The following is a 20,899-nucleotide window of genomic DNA, read 5'->3' on the forward strand; positions in this document are numbered from 1 at the left end:
GCTCTACCATTAAGCAACAACCAATTTTATATAATTATTATAATTATATAAATCATGCATAATCATGCATGGTTGATTCTGTTTATATACAAAAAATATATATATATATATTTACTGTAACAAGAACATTGTGAAGCTTTTAATTAGTTGTGCTAGAACAAGAATAAAACAATGGTTATTGTAATGTACAAAAGAAACAAAAACAATGATGTTGTTTTCAAGAATATGTTTATTTTATCCCACAAACATAGTTACTTCCGCCCCACCAATCATTTCATTCAATTCTCTATAATTTTATATTATCCTAATTAATTAGTTAATTAACCAATTAAGTTATAAGTTAAGATAGTTTAACAGTTAATAACCTTATATTAATTGATACAAAATAAATGTATCATGAACACGAATGTACGCAGGCCGTGCCACACTTAAGCTTGAAAATATACGAGCGAGCGCACCTCAACTCAAAGTCTTTGTAAATACAAGCTCGCTTCGACTTAAAGCTTATTAGAGCCAATTTAACTCGACCTAATTTCAAGCGAGTTTCTTTAATTGAATTACAAGTTTACAACCCTAACTATGAAATTAAACCAAAACCTAAACACAAATTAAATAATGTAATTGGTAAGATAATAATACTAGCTAATTATGAGAATTTTGTTACAAATTTCAATCTTCTAACTAAAACACATAACAATTAATATTGAAACTTTTATTGTATTCATAGTTTCATTTTAATAAGAGGAGTTGACATGGGACTGTTGAATTTCAAAACCTCAACTTTCCATATCTTAATTTCCCCTTCAAAGCTCCCACTAAAAACCTTAATCGCATTTGCAGATTCGGATTCTGTAATCTTCGAATCCGAATCTACATCTAGTGATCTAACTGGTTGTTTATGGCCGTCTAATAATGCCATATTATTAGAGACACACCCAGCTCCCCCAGTTATTAATCGTATATTTTGAATATCTGCCACCAGTGATCGGACTGGTTGTTTATGACCGTCTAAAACGGCCAAACAACAAAACTTCCCCGCAACTCCACGTTGCCAGATCCTAACCGTCCGATCAGCCGAGCCACTAAACAACAAATCCGAGACGTTGATCAAACACAATATCGCCTTCGAGTGACCACGTAAAGCACCCGTGACCGCCATATGATTCGCACTGTCTTCCTTCTCCCATACTAATATCGAACGATCACATGCGCCCGAAAATAAGACGGATCCGACTTCGTTTAGTGCTAGTGCATTCACTGCTGATTTGTGTTTCTCCAATGTGGCAATGAGTATGTATTTAGTTTTGGTTTCGGTTTCAGTTTCTCCAATCGGTTTCGGTTTCCCCCAAACTTTAATCCGCCTATCGGCGGATCCTGTATAGATTGTCCCGTCCCCTGCCACGACAACCGCGTTAATCGCGTCATCGTGTGCTTTTATACTCTCCACACATCGGAGACTCGAAGTTTTCCATATTTTTAAATACTTATCCCATGAAATCGAACACATTAGCGCGTCGTCGATCTTCGCTAGTCCGGAAACAGCGTCGTGGTGCTCGATCCATAGCCGTCGTCTATGACGGCGTACATTGACATAGTTCTTTTTAAAAACAGATCGGAGCAACCGGTCTTCTAAAGTCGGTAGCGTTCCGACCTGTTTATGCCGTGAGTTCCTGGATGGGCCATCCATTGCGGACAATTTATGTTTATTTTCCTTTAATTTCCAAACTCGGATTTTAGTGTCTTGATGAGATGTAAATATACTTTCGTTATGAAACGTTACGGACTTAACTGTACCTGATAACATGTATTTGATCACAAAAAAAAAATGTCAAGAAAAAGAAAGGAAATATGATTTTTATAAACCATCATTTGATATGAAGATTCTCTATATGTTTTATTAAATTTTAACAAAATGATATAATGTAGCATAAGTTGATAATATTGTATTATTGATGGTACAAGAGACATAATGTTACATTTATTTTACTACGCAAATCTTATTATATTGAGATTAGATGTAAATAACTAAATATACATAAAGAAAACCTTTTTATATCTTTTATTATTTTTTAACCTAATGATATAATGTAACATAATATATCATTATGTTAAAATATGAAGCGGAAAATATTTGTGGTGCAGGAGGTCGGATGATAATTACCTGATGTAGAGTCGTTGACGTTGAATGTGTCCATCAGCATTAACGACGTTGTGTCGTATACATGGATGAGGTTTCCGGTAGCGGCATAGAGGAGGTTATTATTAACGGCTAGGAAGTTAACGTGTCCGGCTGGGAACAGTTTGAGGGAATCGATGTAGCCGTGGGAGACGGCGAGGTTTAGAGTTTCGGGGGAGAGTTTTTGTAGGGAAGGAACGGAAGGTAGTGTTTGAATAGAGAGGTTGCTGTGTAGGCTATTGTAACTAGTGTCAATTGATGGACTAGTGGTTATATCCGACATGATGCTGCTTGTGTCGGAGAATAACCGGTTAGGTGTTGGTTGTTTAGATTTATGTGGTTATTTTATGGTGGTTGTGGCGTCGGTGGCGGAGCAGGTGGAGAAAAATGAGCGGAGTTTCATTTTTCCAGCTACCGGAGACTAATAGAAAAAAGAGGGTGTTGTTTAATGTTTGCAAATGTGGATTAATGTTGAGGCAAACGAAGGTAACGATGATTTATATATAGAGCATTGAAATTCCCACAAACGTGGATATATTCTTTTTTTTTTTTACTTTAAATTATTTTATTTTTTACCTGTATAAGAACTTTAAAATATTAACTCTTAATCTTGCATAGTTAATTACATGTGCATGGACAATATTTTATTGTAAGTTATTACACAAAGAGACGGAGGAGAGTTTACTTACATATACTAAGATTAGAAATAGATCAAATTTGTCTTGCAAGCCCGACTTTGAAGGAAGGCAGGTGGTTGACGATGATCGTTCCGATCATTCAATAGGCCTGATTTTTTTTTTAGAAAAAAAAGATTATATATATTTTATGCAAAGAAAAATATTTTTTTAATGTTTAAACAAATTACTCAACTCATTTTCATAAAAAAATTTGTTTGCGTAATCCAAATGATAAACAAGTAAGCTCATTTAAACATTTAATTGACTCAATGTAAAACCCTTTTGTTTAAGACCCAAAATTATTTTCGTCTTCTGCCCAAAATAATTTAATGATTTTCAGCGACGGCCCAACACATGGATTCTCTTAAACATTCAAACATGTTTAACTTGATCAGTCTCAGGAAGCAAAATCAAAAAAACTACATCGAATGTTTATTTTTCTTGGTAGGAGTGGTGGTGATTTTTATTTCTATAAATTTTTCTTAATGCGGGCATAATTTTTCATAACAAAAACTTCAATTACACGATTTTGAAAAAGGTGCATGGTAAGCATACCATAAGGACATAATTTAATCCATTGTAATGCTTTAGATATTTTTTTTTTGAACGGCCAACTAAGTAACGCCGGGTATTCCGTACGCGGCCCCCATTGGCTAAAGGTAGCCCGAGCCGGCCACTAGTCCGGACGGACGGAGACCCTAGAATGCTTTATATATTTAATAATTGATATAGACATGTGAAAATGGCATGAAAATAACTGAATTTTGTATGATAAAATGCTTCAACAAATTGATATAAAGCTCAGTTAGGTAAAACATACAATAAGCATGTTTTATTTAACTGGATTAATATAATTTGGTCTTTGACATGAAGCTACATGAAACGGTAAATCATAACTCATAACCGACCAGTGAAAGGTGCATCGACTTTCTAATTTAAACAAGAAATCTAGACATGTTTTCGTCGTGCTTGTTTTGGTTGATTATCCATTTGTCGATGTCTTGTCCTAAGAACAAAGATAATTTGTGTTGTTATGAGTTGTTTTGGCTCTAGGTCTTTGAAATTTAAAAATGGTGTAGTTCGTTTTCAAGGGTAAAGGCAATTTTTGGTATATATAAAGTAGTCCTATAATTTGGCCATGTCAAAGCCGTCTTGGATTAATTAGTAGTGCTACTAAATGGACACTCTTTCATATTTAATCCCAAATGTTTATTTTAATCCAAAAGTGCAACTAGTCTTTCAACTTGCCATATTAAATTTCTTTTCTGGATGATTTAGAACAATGATAATGATTTATATCAAAGAAAACACACAAGAGCATAAAAGTATAAAACTTGGCATATGAGTTTAAAATACATAGATAATGTCTTCATTCAAAAAGAAACATTTATACATAATGTGTAACATACATAGTGTGAGGTAAACCCTATAGGTATACCGATTAAAGCAATAAATACGGGTACTTATGTGTCTTTTACCAAGAATGGTTTTGTACTAAATGACTATATGTATACGCATACGATATAGAAATATGGAATATAGATCAAATAAAACCACTAAAATACTTAAAAATTTTACAAAAACACTTTCTGAACATAATTTTTTCATTTTTATATTTTCATTCTTTTTATATGTTATAACCTTTGCCAAACCCAAAACAAAAATTAATTGTGGCTCGTGAAAGTAAATGCATCTCATTCGTCATCTACATATACATGCACCGCATATATGAGATAAGTGTGTTTTTGCACAATATCGTTATATTAACAAACACTACATATATGCATTATATGTTTTTTTAGGTTATATACTTAAAATTGGTTGTTTATTGGTATTCTAACTACGTATTAGTTATGACTTGTATTAAAAATTGATTCATTATAAGCTTTGGTTGGAGACTAACTAATCATGATAAGTAACTTATATAGTTATTGTATACTTGCTGTCTACACTTATTAAACTTTTCTAGATTATAAATTTGACGTCCATTAAAAATGTGTATCATATACGTATTGATGATGACTCCATGATATATATATAATTTTAGGAAACTGCTAACAAAAACGACAACACTAGGTTTTATAAATATCAAAAACATGGATGTCGTATGACATGACGATACTTTTGCATGTTAAATCTTTCATAGAAAGTGAAATCTGGATTTATTTTCCTGATAATTAAGTATTATATATTTAGTTAGCAATAAACCAATAGGAACACTTCGATAAAGCCATGGGCGTGGTTTGTTTTTATTGGTTAGTCGATGGTATTATATATTTATTTATGTAAATAGTGTACTATATCATTATTTAAGCAAAGTTAACTGTTTTGTTTGGTATCCGATTATTCACACACTTCCTACAAGATAATATAGTTAAAAGTTTGAGTTTTAAATAAGTGACCAATAAGAAAAAAGTATGGTATTATAGCAAAGAGTTAACAGTCACTCACATGTTGTTTAAATATATCTAAGCTTAATTGGTATAATCAAAATAAATATTATATGTTTTAGTTCTAACTTAACTAAGGTTGGATAATTAATATACAACCTTGGAGTTGATCTAGTAGTTGCGCTTAACCGGAGCTTGAAGCATAATGCACAATACAAGCTATTTTGACTATACAAGGCACATGGTATAATCTAAGAAAAAACGTGTATGATATGTAGATTATAAAAGAAGATGAGAGAAGACTCGTACATTATTTAGTCTATTTGTAATTGTTTCGTCTCTTCTTGATTTAGCTCGATTAGGGTTTCCATATATGTCCGTGTTGGATCTGTTGATAGTAGTGAGTTTATACGAGTTTGTTACAATTTGAATTTCGTTTGATTGTTATATCTTGTGTGTCTATTCTTGTTGCTTCATCAAGTTGAATCGATTTAAAGTTTTTGTGTTTGTTTGGAGTATTAGAATTGTTGAATCAAGTGAAGTTATATCTTCTACACATATTTAACCAGATGAACCCGAATTGGGTGTGGTGGGGTTCTAAACTACCCAAATGTTTTTCACACACACAACACCGAGTCATCTTTGAAATCCCATTTGGGTAGTACTCTCTGAATTCTTCAACTGATTCACTTACCCGAGACATTTGTGTCGGCGTACCTGACATACCCAATGAAGCCTAAAGCAGTACCCGGAAATTTCCATGAGTACCCTAAACTAGAGATGTTCAACGAAACCGGTTCCTGGAACCGAACCGGTGGACCCGAACCGGACCCGAACCGGTTCCTACCAGTTTTTTGTAGGAACCGGACCCTATCTGATTCAACCCGATGATCCGTGACCGGTTCTTGCATTTCTGAGTGGGGGCGGGTAGGAACCGGAACCGAACCGGAACCGGTTCTGGAACCGAACCATCCGGAGTCGGTTCCTAACCATAGCCGTTGGAAATCGTTTTTTGGCCGTTTTTTGACCGTTGGGGTCAAAAATAGCCGTTTTTTGGCTCCCCCAAGCACCCCCACTACTAGTATTAATAGGTATTTGGTGTCATGGGTTCATCACAACACTCAAAACGCAAACCCGAACGCAAAAAAATACAAAAAAACGCTATTACAATGTTTTGAGTTCTCTAATCTCTTGTTTTCTCTTCTTCTATATTCATATTTGTTGTTATGGCTGCCTCACAATCATCGGTTGGTCAAGGTTCCAACGCCGAATCAAGTTTCGTTCGTATTGTACCTCATAATTGTGATCAAGAGATTTGGTGCAATTGGGATTTGGTTGAATTGAGTGACCATTCATTGAAGGCTCGGTGCAAGTTTTGTGGGATTTATTTAAACCCACTTTTGAATTCAAATTTGAAGAAACACATCGAAAAACCGTATTGCAAGGCGTTGAAAAAGAACGTCGATTCGCAACAAACGCAAATGGATAGTGAAGGCGGAATATTTACATACCAAATTGATCGAGTTCAAGATCGTATGGCGAAGTTTGTGATTCAAGAAGCTTTGCCGTTTAGCCACTTCGACAACCCTCGCTTAACCGCCATGATTCGAGATACGCTTCAACCACAATACACTCACGTAAGTCGTCATACTCTTAAACGTTATTGTTTAAAATTGTGGAAGAAGGCCAAAGAAGTACTAATTGTATATTTTGAAAATATAAATATGGGAATAAACTTAACTAGTGATGTTTGGTCGGCTCCACATGGTCTACCCGAATCTTATCTTTGTGTCACCGCTCATTGGGTAGACCCGTCATCGTGGGAAATGATAAAACGCACCATTGCTTTCGAACTCTTTGAGTATCCACATACGGGAGATAATTTGTTTGAAATTTTAGATTATGTTATAAAAACTTATAAACTAGAAAATAAAATATTTTCAATGGCATTTGATAACGCGTCGAATAATACATCGGCGGTTGATAAATTAAAATTAAAATATACGCCGATTTGCAATGGTGTGTTTTTTCACTCAAGGTGTGTTGCACATATCATTAATTTAATCATGCAAGACGGACTTGCTTCGGATGAGGTTACATCGGTTATAAACGATTTTAGACTAATGATACATGAAGTTTTTAAGAAAAGTAAAAAAAGACAAATGGAATATAGAAAATTTTGTAAAGATACGGGAATAAAAGCTTTGTGAGCTAATTGGGATGTACCTCATCGATGGAATTCCACTTGCATAATGTTTCAAAGTGCTTTGAAACAAAGAGAAACTTTACAAATGTTTCACTCTAGTCTTGCCGAGAATGATTTGGCAATCCCCTTTTCAAATGAGAAATGGGAAATTATCAATGACTTATCGACTTTTCTTGAAGTTTTTAAAACATCAACTACGAAACTATCGGGCGTATTATCCGACAAGTCCCTTGGTTCTTTCGGAGTTATTTTTAATCGTTAACAATCTTAAAGAATTTGAAAATAAAAGTCCAATGTTTTCAAACATCATATTACCAATGAAGTTTAAATTAAAAAAATATTTTCTTGAATTGCCACCGGTTTTTACTTGCGCCGCCGCTTTAAACCCAATGTTAAATGTTACGGGGGTTGAATGTGTGATAGACGAAATTTTTTCAACCTTAGATATGCATGAAGTTGACCCAAACTTTTCAACAGAGGCAAAAAATGATTTTAACTTGAATTTTAAATTTATGTATGACTTTTATTTAAATAAATATGGGTCAAACATACACATGCCTATGCCGGGGGGGTCTTCATCAAGTTCAAGTGCTACTAGAGTACGAGATCCCATGATTAGCCTTATGAACACCGTTCGCAACGTAACGGCTAAAAAACAAAGGGGTAACACCCCTTCAAGCGAACTAGGAAGGTATAGTGCAAATGATTACTCTACCGGTTTATCCGAGAGGAATATGGCACTTTTGATGTTTTGGCTTGGTGGAAGGTAAAGAAAACCGAGTTTCCGATTCTTGTCACCATGGCCCGTGATTTACTAACCGTCCAAGCTTCTACGGTAGCTTCGGAATCCGCTTTTTCTCTTAGTGGCAGGGTAATATCGGTGAGAAGAACAAGACTAAATTCGGAGTCGGTGGAGATGTGCATTTGCTTAAAGGATCACTTGGACTCAATCGATCGTATTCAACACGTAACCACTCTCGAAGATGAAACACCACTTGATGTTCGAGTGCACGACGAACAAGAAGGCATTTCTACAAGTAATTCCGAGGAAGAAGTCGCCGCTCAATAATTACGACGAACAAGAAGGCTTTTCTAGAAATAATATGTCACAACTTTATATTTATAAGTTTAATGTTCCCACTGATGAGTATTCCTCATCAGTGGCAACCTTCAGTAGTTGTCATCAGTGGCAGCTTTCCCACTGATTCAAATGATGACTGTTCCCACTGATGAGGAATACTCATCAGTGGCAGCTATCCCACTGATGAGTATTCCTCATCAGTGGCAGTCTTCAGTAGTTGTGATCAGTGGCAACCTTCAGTAGTTGTCATCAGTGGCAACCTTCAGTAGTTATCATCAGTGGCAACCTTCAGTAGTTGTCAACTTGTCATCAGTGGCAACCTTCAGTAGTTGTCTTCAGTGGCAAACATCTTCAGTAGTTGTCTTTTCTTCATCAGTTAATTGTTTATTTTTATGTTAATTGTTTTTTTTATTTTTCATGTTATACAAATACGAATCGTAGTTTAGAATCCAAATCGCAAACGAAAAACGAAAAAAAAAATTTACACTGTAACCGGTTGGAACCGGTTACGGTACCGGAATCGGGTTAGGAACCGGTAAGAACCGGTTAGATAGGTTAGGGGTCCGAGGGTGGGAGAACCGGTTCGGTTCCCTAACCGGTTCGAGCCTGGAATCGGTTTAAAAGGGGGTTTTGAATATAGGAACCGGTTAGGAACCGGTTCCGGTTCCTAGTCCCAAACCGTTTTGAACATGCCTACCCTAAACCTTAAGAACGAAACACCTCTTCTAAAGACGGTTAGGGGTGCAAAACGAATCGAGCTGCTCGTGAGCTACTTAAGCTCGAATCAATTAAAAGTTTGAAACTTTTTCATGCTCAAGCCCGAGCCTCAAGTAAAGCTCTAGTTATCGAGCCTGAGCTCGTAACTTGTATGAGAAACCCATTTAAGCTCATCCATCGAACCTTGTGTCACACCCCAACCTACGGAGGAAATGTCGGGGTGCGAACTGATTGTCACAGCTCTCAAGTTACTATCATGCAATATTTAAATAACAATATCTATTAATTTTATTCAATTTTCAAATAAATCAAATACAAATACAACTCATTAAACAAACAATAAACACAAATTTAATTATTGATTTTATCTTTTCTAACATAATTCTTCACTATATCTTCACAAAATAATATAATTTGAGCCATTGAGGTAGACCAAGTGGTGTCGGCCGGTAAAACTCGGGCCGTTGATTAAACCCTACCGTTGTCAATCTCGGGCGTTGAGACGGTAAGTCTACGCAAATTCGGTTGGTTTCTATCACGCTCGTTATAGTATCGGAATTAAAACAAAAACAAAAAACAAAATTGGCATTCGGTCAGTTTTATTAGTCAACGTGTATTTATGTATAATATATATGTATAGCTGTCAATTAGCATGTGTATAGCTGTATATGTATCACCTCCTAAATTAGCCTTAAGTTTGTTATTTTCCCTTAGTATTTATAGGGATGTACATCACTTGAATGAATCATCGAATTCTTACAATTAACATGGTATCATAGCACACTTGCTCTGAACCCTAATACCGCTGCCGCCACTTTTTTTCAAGCCTACGGGCTTTCTCATCGCCGCCGCCGTATTAGCCTTCACCAGAGCATTTTTTTTCTTTCGATCCTCTACCTGTTCGTTGTTCATCATGACCAACGGAAAAGAAATTGCTACTCCTGCCACCGCTCCTCTTCATCCGGTCTATACCGTGACGAACATCCAAAACAAGATCCGCACGTTGGATGGCACCAAGGTGTCGTACTCGTCGTGGGTTAAACTCTTCCTCCTCCACGCCCGTGGTTATGATGTCACAAACCACATTGATGGCACATCACCACCGGCTAAGCAGGATCCGGAGTACGAGTCTTGGAACAAGATTGATGCTATCGTCTTGCAGTGGATCTACGGGACACTGTCTGACAATTTGCTCACCCGAGTTCCGGAAAACAAGTTGACTGCGTACGAGGCTTGGACCCGTATCAAGAATCTGTTCTTGAACAACAAGGGTGCACGTGCGGCAGCCCTCGAACAGGAGTTTGTCAATCTCAAATTGGCCTCTTTTTCATCTCTAGAGGCTTACTTTCTGAAACTGAAAGAACTGGCTGAAAAGTTGAAAGACGTTGAAAGCCCGGTTACCGAAAACCGTCTTGTGTTGCAACTGGTGCGCGAGTTACCGCGGGAATATGACAGTGTTGGGTCATTCATCAATCAACAACTCCCCACATGGGAGTCTGCTTGTAGCATGGTTTAGCTCGAACAACACCGTCAACACGCTCGGGAACCCAACCCACCACCCGTTGTTGCTGCTGCCATTGAGCAACCTGGTAACCACGTTGCTCCTCCTGAACAGCGGCGTGATAACCAGCCGCGTGTTTAGTCTCGTGGACCACCTAACCAGCGACGTCAAGGCCCAAATACCCGCAGGCCCACTCGTACAACTACTGGGTCGTCCTCCAATGCTGCTAATACCTCAGTCGGGCCATCTCGTGGAAACCACCCACCCTGGCCTGCTCAATCTTCCGGCTATTGGCCTCCTTATTGGGCCCCTCCACCACCATGTCCATACCCAACCCAATCCGGTTGGGCCTCACCGTGGCAGCCCAACAGCAGCCCATGGTACCCTCAAGCTTCAAGGCCTTCTACCAGATCTGGGTCACAACCACAAGCTCACTTGACTGACCTCAACCCGCTTGAACCCACTGATCTTGGATATGCTTTTGATGCTATGACAATGCAACCACCTGATGACTTGTGGTTCATGGATACCGGTACAACCAATCATCTCAGCGCCGACTCAGGTATGGTTTCGTCTTCCTCTCGTGTTACACCTATTAAATCTATACTCGTTGGAAATGGTCAATCTATACCAATACTCAGATCAGGAAACACTACACTACCCGGACCATCCCGTGACCTTTACTTAAATGATGTCCTAATATCACCCAATATAATCAAAAACCTTGTTACTGTTCGTCGTTTTGCTATAGATAATTGGGTTTCCGTTGATTTGACCCATTTGACTTTTCTGTGAAGGATTACAAGAGTGGGACGCTCCTGAGTCGCCATGATAGCGAGAGTCATCTCTATCCGGTCACCAACACCACCAACACTTTCGTGTCTTCGTTACTTACTACTACTACTACTCCGAGTGCTCCATGGCATGATCGCTTTGGCCACCCAGGGATTAATATTTTAAATTGTCTTCGTATTTCTGATTTTATTTCATGTAATAAGGCTTCTCCTTTGGTTGTTTGCAATTCTTGCCAATTATCAAAACATAAACGGTTACCTTTTAATAACTCGTCATCTAATACTCTTATGCCATTTGATATACTTCATTGTGATTTATGGACATCACCTATATCTAGCAATAATGGCTATAAATATTACATGGTAATAATAGATGACTTCACCAATTACACTTGGGCCTACCCACTTAAATTCAAGTCTGAAACTTACTCCAAATTCACTCAGTTTCATAATTTTGTCAAGACCCAATTTCATTGCACCATTAAGTCGTTCCAATGCGACATGGGAGGAGAGTTTGATAACAATCAATTTAAAACCTTTGCTTCCAACAATGGGCTTGAATTTCGGTTCTCTTGCCCTCAAACATCCCAACAAAATGGGAAAGCCGAGCGTATGATTAGGCGAATAAACGAAATCATGCTTTGTCTCCTAACTCATGCAAGTGTCCCGCCCGGCTATTGGGTAGAAGCTCTACACACATCCATATATCTCCATAACATCCTTCCCACAAAGCTTCTTCACAATCGCACCCCTTTGTCTGTTCTATATCTCAAACACCCCACATACGAGCACCTCCATGTATTTGGATGCTTGTGTTACCCTAATCAGTCATCCACCCGACCTCATAAATTACACCTTCGATCCTCTCGATGCGTGTTTCTTGGATACCCTCCAGATTATCGAGGTTATCGTTGTCTCGATCTCGCCACGGGAAAAGTAATTCTATCCAGACATGTCACATTTGATGAAAATACATTTCCATTCCAAACAACTACCACCACATCTACCTCTGATCACTCCTTCCTATCCGATGACCCATCACCACTCGTTTATAACTCTTTTACACATTCCCCATCTAACCCACCAACCCATCCCATGCAAACTGAACCAATCCAGTCCACCCCTCAACACACTTCTACACCATCAGCCTCATCTAACACCCCACCACCCTCTCCATGTCCTACAACCTACCCTATTTCTTCACCTACACAACCCTCTACCAACGACCCTACCCCACCCAACATACAAAATTCCCAACCTTCCACCATTAACAACACCCACAGTGTTCCACCCACATCTCCACCAAACCTTCACCCCATGCAAACAAGATCACGTGCTGGTATTAATAAACCGAAACTACCTTTCTCTCTACACACCACTACTTCCACACCACCTGCCATCTCCCCTGTTCCAAAAAATCTTAAACTTGCACTCACTGATCCGAATTGGCGAAACGCCATGACCAATGAGTATAAAGCTTTAATAGATAATAACACTTGGGAACTCGTACCACGACCCGAGAACTCCAGTATAATTAATTGCATGTGGTTATACAAACATAAGTTTCATGCTAATGGGTCGCTACAAAGGTATAAAGCCCAGTTAGTTGTAAACGGAAAAACACAACAGGTTGGTTTGGATTGTGATGAAACGTTTAGCCCTGTCGTGAAACCTGTTACCATACGCACCGTGCTTAGTTTAGCCGTCTCCCGGTCATGGCCCATTCATCAACTTGATGTTAAAAACGCCTTTCTACACGGGGACCTAAAAGAAACAGTATATATGCATCAACCCCCCGGCTTCACCGACAAATCCAACCCGTCGTTTGTTTGCAAGCTTCGCAAATCGCTTTACGGCCTCAAACAGGCACCGCGCGCTTGGTACCAAAGATTTGCCAAACTACATCATGTCATGCGGTTTCCGTAGTGCCACATGCGATACTTCGCTTTTCATATATCGACAAGGCACACGTGTCGCTTATTTGCTACTATATGTTGATGATATTATTCTTACCGCATCCGACACCACACTTCTCCGTCAAATCATTACGTCACTCTCTAAAGAATTTGCAATGACGGACTTGGGGAAATTGCACCACTTTTTGGGTATTCAGGTCACACCAAAAGATGGTGGCCTTTTTCTATCACAGGAGGCCTATGCACATGAGATAATAACACGTGCAAACATGCAAACCAAGTGCAACCCCTTGTGATACACACTCCAAACTTAGTAGTTCGGCTGGAGAACTAATGCCTGATGGAACATTATACCGAAGCCTCGCCGGGGCCCTACAATACTTAACATTCACTCGTCCCGATATTGCTTATTCGGTCCAACAGGTTTGCTTGTTTATGCACGCCCCACGTGAACCGCATTTCCAGTTTCTACGCCGCATTTTACGTTATCTCAAAGGAACGGTTTCACACGGGTTGTTAATCACTCCCTCTAAGTCCACCAAAATCACCGCCTACTCTGATGCCGACTGGGGGGCTGCCCGGATACTAGACGCTCTACATCGGGTTATTGTGTCTTTCTTGGAGACAATCTCATTTCATGGTCATCCAAACGACAACATACCGTCTCGCGTTCAAGCGCCTAAGGCGAATACCGTGGTGTTGCCAACGCCACTGCTGAGGTCACGTGGCAACGTAACCTACTACTTGAACTCTCAGTTCCCATACGTGACGCAACCATTATTTTTTGTGACAACGTATCCGCAGTTTATCTCTCGGGAAACCCTGTCCAACATCAACGCACCAAACACGTTGAGCTTGACATCCACTTCGTGCGTGACAAGGTTTGTCTCGGCTTCATTCGGGTACTTCACATTCCGGCTGACTATCAATATGCGGACATCTTCACCAAGGGACTACCTCATGCATTGTTTCACAAATTCAAGTCCAGTCTTCGCATTCAACCACATGCTCTGACTGCGGGGGCGTATTAGTCAACGTGTATTTATGTATAATATTTATGTATAGCTGTCAATTAGCATGTGTATAGCTGTATATGTATCACCTCCTAAATTAGCCTTAAGTTTGTTATTTCCCTTAGTATTTATAGGGATGTACGTCACTTGAATGAATCATCGAATTCTTACAATTAACAGGTTTTAACTACATGTGTTACGGTATTGGAACTAAAACAAAAAAAAATTGATATTCGGTTGGTTTTCGTTACGTTTGTTAAGGACCGAAACTAAAACAAACCAAAAAGGAACAATAAGTGTTCAGACGGTTTTTGTTACGTTTGTTACGAACCGAAACTAAAACAAACCAAAAATGACCAATAAGTGTTCGGTCGGTTTTTGTTACGGATCAAAACTAAAACAAACTAAAAATGACCAATAAGGTGCCGCAAAGTTGCCCCATCGGGACTTTGCGGCACCAAACTTTATAATTATATTATATAATAATAATGTTGAATCGCAAAGTCAGGATTATCACATTTTGTAATCCAATCTTGGCTTCTTGCCAGAGTTAAAGAGCAACATTGTAATTTCATTTTTTTTTCAATGTTAAAACAAAAGGTAGAAAAAACAAAATACAAATCAAAATCTTTTTTTCCTTTTTGTTTTTCTAAAACAAACAAATCAAAGATGGAAAGGTTTTAAGATAAGTTACTAATTAACTAACCGAATTACCCAACAAATTAACTTGGTATGGTTTTATGACTTTATCACCATTATCAATAGAGTCATCATACTTGTATAACTAATATTGTTTTTGGTTGTAGTTTCATCTACTTTCATACCAATTTATAGTTTTCATTACACATACACATGTGTGATGCTTACATGTTAACATACTTCTAAATCGAATTAGTGACCAATGTATTATACAATATATCACGAGATGACCGATAAACTATTAAAAATAACGACAAGGATATAATTTACCGTCATTGCCGCATCAAACAAGTACCTACTAGCTAATAGGGGTGTTCAAAGTCGGATATCCGATCAGATAGTGAATCAGATATCCGCAAATCTGGAAAATAATAAACATTAGAAAGTAAAAAAAACTAGTTTTAAAAATATTTCGGATATCCGAAATATCTAAAAAGTTATCCCGAAGTATCGGTATCCAAAATTTATAAATAATATTATTTATTATTTAATAATAAAAAATTTTATTTCGGGTAATTTGGATATCCCGACTATCCAAAAATATTCAATGTCGGATAATTCATATTCATATTTTTTTACACCATATCGGTTAATAATAAGCGAGTTAAGGCTGAGGTTGAATAAAAAAGCAGCCGAGCTTCCTCCCGTCACGCATCGATTAAAAATTAGGGCTCAGATTTACGATCTGATCGAAGACGAAGAAGAAAAATGGTGAACATGACGACGTTTTTCGGTATGTCGCTTGGCGCATTCGTATTCTGGCAGTCAATGGATAAAGTTCACGTCTGGATTGCCCTTCACCAGGACGAAAAGGTTGATTAATCACTCCTTATTATTCATATTAATAATACCGTTCAATTTATAAACACACGCACACATATATAACTATCTATCTATGCGATTGTGTTGTTCAATTTCGATTTGCATAATATTGTAACCTAGAGTTAGTCGAGATCGGATCGATAAGAAGGTCGAAATGAGCCGAGCTCGAGCCTAGTGTATAATTTAGTTATATATATGTATTAATTTTGTACTGTGTGGTCGAGCTCGAGCCGAGATTTGGCTAGTTTAAGGTACTACACGAGCTTCAGCCTAATTTTGGCTCGTTTAAAGTTTTTCTCAAAATAAATAAAATTAAAAAACCTATATAAATTAATTGATAAATAATGAACTAGTCTAGCCCGAGCTTGAAAAGGTTACTCATGAGCTGAGCTCGACTAGGTAATGTAAAACTAGTACACATATATAACTATCTGATTCTGTTGTTCAATTTCAATTTGCATAGTTTGTTAACCTAGGGTTCCTTATACTCATCGAGCCTTAACGAGCCTTGTGTATAAGTTTTATATAGTTCAGACTTCTATGTATTCATTTTATACCACATACTCGAGCTCAAGCTTTGGCTCGTATAAGGTTTTTCTTAAAATATATAAAACGTATATAAGTTAGTTAATAAATAACGAACGAGCTGAGCCCGAGCTTGAGAAAACAACTCCCGAGCCGATCTTGAGCTTTATTAAGTCAAAACAAACCGAGCTCGGGCTCGGCTCAGCTTGTTTACACCCCTATTTTGGACTTCTATGTAGCTGGGCTTGAGCCGAGCTTTGGCTAGTTTAAGTACTACACGATATCGGCCGGGCGTAGGCTCGTTTAAGGTTTTTGTTTTCAGAATGTATAAAAATAATTTGAAGAATATTTAAGTTAATTTTTGAATATTAAACAAGTAGAGCCGAGCTTGAAAAAACGACTCACGAGCTGAACTCGAGCGTTTGAAAAAGAGCTTGAAACAAGCTTTGCTTAAGCTTTCATACGTCAATTGTTAAAACGAGTCGAGCTTGAGCCTAGTTGAGTTCGGGCTTGGCTCATTTACTCCCCTAGTATTTCCGATGAGACAAATAGTTTTTCCTATTGTTAATGAAAATTTTGGATTGAGGATTGAAATTGGTGCTAAGTCTATGGATTGGAGAAAAAACAGTTCAAGTCGTATGCTAGCTTGTATCCTGTTTTAACTCTGAGACCTTAAATTGGGTGCAAACAGTATGTTAATGAATTTAGTTATACTGTATAGTTTCAGATAAGGTGATGTTAGTTATTGTTTTCTAACCAAACAGATTGCAGATTTTGTTCTTTGTTACTAAGATATTTGAACTTAAGCATTGCAAGGTTATTATGATGAATCTAATTTCTTCCGTCTTATTTATTAAATCACATCTTGATTGGTAGCCTACGGTTTTAGGGCATTTGGGTATTTCTTGTTGAAACTGTTTCTCTGATTATTTGTAAGTGAAATAGGTTGTCTTGAGTTCAAGTGGTTTGAACTAGTTTGTTGCAGTTTTCAAACTGCTTATGTTAAAAGGCAATAAGCTGATAGCATACGCTGTTTTCTTAGTAATCCCAAATATCTGTTGAGTATGTGAAATGCAGATTATGTATCTCTAATCAATGTTACAATATTGGTTACATTAATGATTAGGCCACTTTATCATTTCCGAGTTTCAACCAATTCTTTTTAGCATTTCTGTGCGTAGACATGATACAATGGTTATCAGTATCTTTATGTAAATATGATGAACACTTTTAGTTTTTTGTTATAACTATTGCTAGTACCACAAATACTGCTTTTCTGAAGTCCGTCTATAATTAAGTTGGAAAAATTGGAGGTTTTCCTATACGAAAACAATTTTTAGTTACAAGCTCAAAGGTACATGTTTTTCAACCTCAAGATTGTGAGTTCTTTGAGCTTAATTAATAGGGAAAATGTTACTGAATGGTAATCAAGTATCATCGTTGTTCCATGTAGGTCACTTAAACATTTTGTTAAGAGATTTAACCAGTCAAGTTTCAATATATGTTCCAATGTAAATTGGTTGCTATTTAATGACATTTGTTCACTTAAACATCTACATTAACTTAAATGACTATTTTTGAATGAAATAGGATCGATAACATACCTATGCATCACATTTGTTTGACGAAATTACTAAGGCTTTCAAAAGAAAAAATTAGTGATGTTTCTAGAAGTATGATGGGACGATCTTCTTAATCGTGAACTACCCCGATCATGCGTACATGTCTGATACGGTAATGATTTGAGTCCAATCAAGTTTTACACACAAAAACTATCGACTCTTGTTATCCTTTCATATATAAATGCAAGCAACGGTCAGAATCTCCGTTGCATGCTTTCCAATAGTTGTTGCTTCTTTAAGACGCATAGATAAACTGTATAACTTTATCTAGTTTGACAAAGTTATACTTTATTTACGCATCTTTCAGTAACAATTGATGTTGGTAAGCATGTGATGAGCTTTTTGACTGTTGATCGCATCTGTACAAAAGATTAGATCGATTTTTGCTTGTGATTCTTAATTGGAGTTGGATCAATACCGCATCAGACATGTACACAGGATCGGGTCATTGACGATTAAGGAAAGTGTCTCATAGTAGTCTAAAAGCATCACTACTTGTTTCCCTTTAAAAGTACTTATAATTTCCTCGAACAAATGCAATGTGCAAGTGTGTTGTCTGTTTTGTTTTATTCACATATGCCATATGGTAAGATCCTAATGGACTGAAGTATCGTGAGACGTTTGTTTAACTTAAAAGCTCAAATGTATTCACATGGCAATTTTGAGCCATTTATATAAATGGCTCAGTTTTGGTCTTTTTTTTAATCTATATTAATTCAAAACTAGTACAATAATTAAAAAAATATCAACTTAACAGAAAACGGGTCACAGGCGAGCCTGTTTCAACGGGTACCAGTTGAAATTCAAGTGATTATCTTATACAAGTGAGACCTGAACAAACAGCATATAATAGATTGTTTGTATACATACATCTGCAGAAAGAAAGAATGGAAAAGGAAGCAGAGATCAGGAGAGTGAGAGAGCAGTTGCTACAAGAAAACAAAGAGAGAGGCCTGCTTGCTTGATTTACACAATATTTCAATTTTAACCGGTCTTTATCGTTTATGATTTCCCCTTAAAATGTTGTTTGATTCACCTGAGGCTCCTCAGGACATAACTTTTGTATTAAGAAGATACTCATGTTTGCTTGTTGAATAAGTTTGTTACTTTGCTGCACAAGGATGGATTTCTACACCTATTAATTTTTAGGGGTGTGAATGTGTTTAGTTTTGACCTCGGTTCAATCCGAACTTTTAACGAGCCGATTGCAAGTGGCTCACGAGTGATTCAGCTTGTTTACAACTCTACTATTAGGGATAGTATTGTAACAGGTAATGCTCTATACAGACGTAAACCTTAACGACATACAATTTCATATACTGACATATTATAACATACAATCATACATTGTCCTATATAGACGTATACCGAATCATGCAAAATGTTGTTTGCTAATTGTTCTTTTATGAGACGAAAAACAACTTTAGAGATATGTACATAAGGCAGATATTGTCTTCTGTTATTATGAGAACTAAATGTACATTACACGTACTACCAATCTATGTCTACCATAGCACAATCTAGAGATGTTCAACGAAACCGGTTCCTACACGTTTTTTGTATGAACCGGACCCTATCTGATTCAACCCGATGATCCGTGACCGGTTCTTGCATTTATGAGTGGGGGCGGGTAGGAACCGGAACCGAACCGGAACCGGTTCTGGAACCGAACCATCCGGAACCGGTTCCTAACCGGTTCTAGCCATAATTAGATTCGTTTTATTTTTCATGTTATACAAATACGAATCGTAGTTTAGAATCCAAATCGCAAACGAAAAAAAAAAAAAATTTACACTGTAACCGGTTGGAACAGGTTACGGTACAGGAACCGGGTTAGGAACCGGTAAGAACCGGTTAGATAGGTTAGGGGTCCGAGGGTGGGAGAACCGGTTCGGTTCCTGAAGAGGTAGGTCCCAGCAGAGCCCAGTTGGACCCGCAAGACTCACCTGGAACAGGGACGTCTGCGCAACGACCAACTGCTCCCGCAGGACCCACCATGCTCAGAGAGCCTTACGCGCAGTACGCCAGCTGTACCCGCAGGGAAAGCCTCCCAATGGTGAAGTACCCCGCTTGTTCCCGCAGTTGCGGATACAAGCCATCAGGGAAGGCTACCCGCATTGACAGCAAGGCTACACGCACAAGGCACTAGCTACTTCAGTAGTCACATGAAGGAATGAGCAAGGCGGGAATACTCCCGCCTAAAGGAGCCAGTCCGTATGCTTCTGGAAGATCTTTTGTACTATACCTACTAAGGTATGGGCAGAACAGACGATCTGACCAGAACAGCCCATGAACCAATCACAGGGTAACAGCTCACCGACAACAGTACGAGGAGGAGCACCCTCTAGTACTGTTTGTCACTATTAGCCGCTGCCTACTCACCAACCCTTACTATGGGACGTGCGCAGCCTACAGTTGGTGGAACAGTGCATAGCCGGCAGTAAAGGAACAGTATACAACCGACCTTGTTACTGTCGGCCGTAACCTATCCACCAACCAGCATGGCCTGTGCATAGTCCACTGTTGGTAGAACAGGAATACTATTCAGCCGGCTGTACCTTCTAAGAAACCTACCTTCGGCTATAAATACTCCAACACCTTGGAATGGTAAGGACATCATCTGATATCTCATTATCTTATCTAGCAATCTCTTAATATACACTTATATTCAGAGCAATCTAGTCTGATTCTCACGCCGGAGGGTGGTCACAAGGAGGAACCCCCCCCCCTTCTCAGTGACGAGCTTACGGTGTCTGTTTT

General features: G+C 38.0%; 3 protein-coding genes across 3 annotated transcripts; 2 read left to right on the plus strand and 1 right to left on the minus strand.

Moving 5' to 3' along the window:
• Positions 1-545: 545 nt before the first annotated feature.
• Positions 546-2,720, minus strand: LOC143591664 (protein JINGUBANG-like). The gene is made up of 2 exons (XM_077071811.1): positions 2,162-2,720; positions 546-1,794 (listed from the first exon to the last, which is right to left on the minus strand). Exons 1-2 carry the CDS (start codon positions 2,457-2,459, stop codon positions 722-724), a joined length of 1,371 nt encoding a protein of 456 aa, XP_076927926.1. The 5' UTR covers positions 2,460-2,720; the 3' UTR covers positions 546-721.
• Positions 2,721-10,160: 7,440 nt separating this feature from the next.
• On the plus strand, positions 10,161-10,763 carry LOC143591659 (uncharacterized). Its single transcript, XM_077071807.1, has one exon. The coding sequence runs from the start codon at positions 10,161-10,163 to the stop codon at positions 10,761-10,763; it is 603 nt and encodes a 200-aa protein (XP_076927922.1).
• A 5,046-nt stretch (positions 10,764-15,809) lies between these two features.
• Positions 15,810-19,565, plus strand: LOC143591665 (uncharacterized). Its single transcript, XM_077071812.1, has 2 exons — positions 15,810-15,983; positions 19,018-19,565. The coding sequence occupies exons 1-2, from the start codon at positions 15,879-15,881 to the stop codon at positions 19,102-19,104; spliced, it is 192 nt and encodes a 63-aa protein (XP_076927927.1). The 5' UTR covers positions 15,810-15,878; the 3' UTR covers positions 19,105-19,565.
• Positions 19,566-20,899: the final 1,334 nt, after the last annotated feature.

Source organism: Bidens hawaiensis, unplaced genomic scaffold (assembly GCF_021521415.1).
Source record: "Bidens hawaiensis isolate Kalapana, Puna unplaced genomic scaffold, B.hawaiensis_p1.1 tig00039976_1, whole genome shotgun sequence".
NCBI classification, from domain to species: Eukaryota; Viridiplantae; Streptophyta; class Magnoliopsida; order Asterales; family Asteraceae; genus Bidens; species Bidens hawaiensis.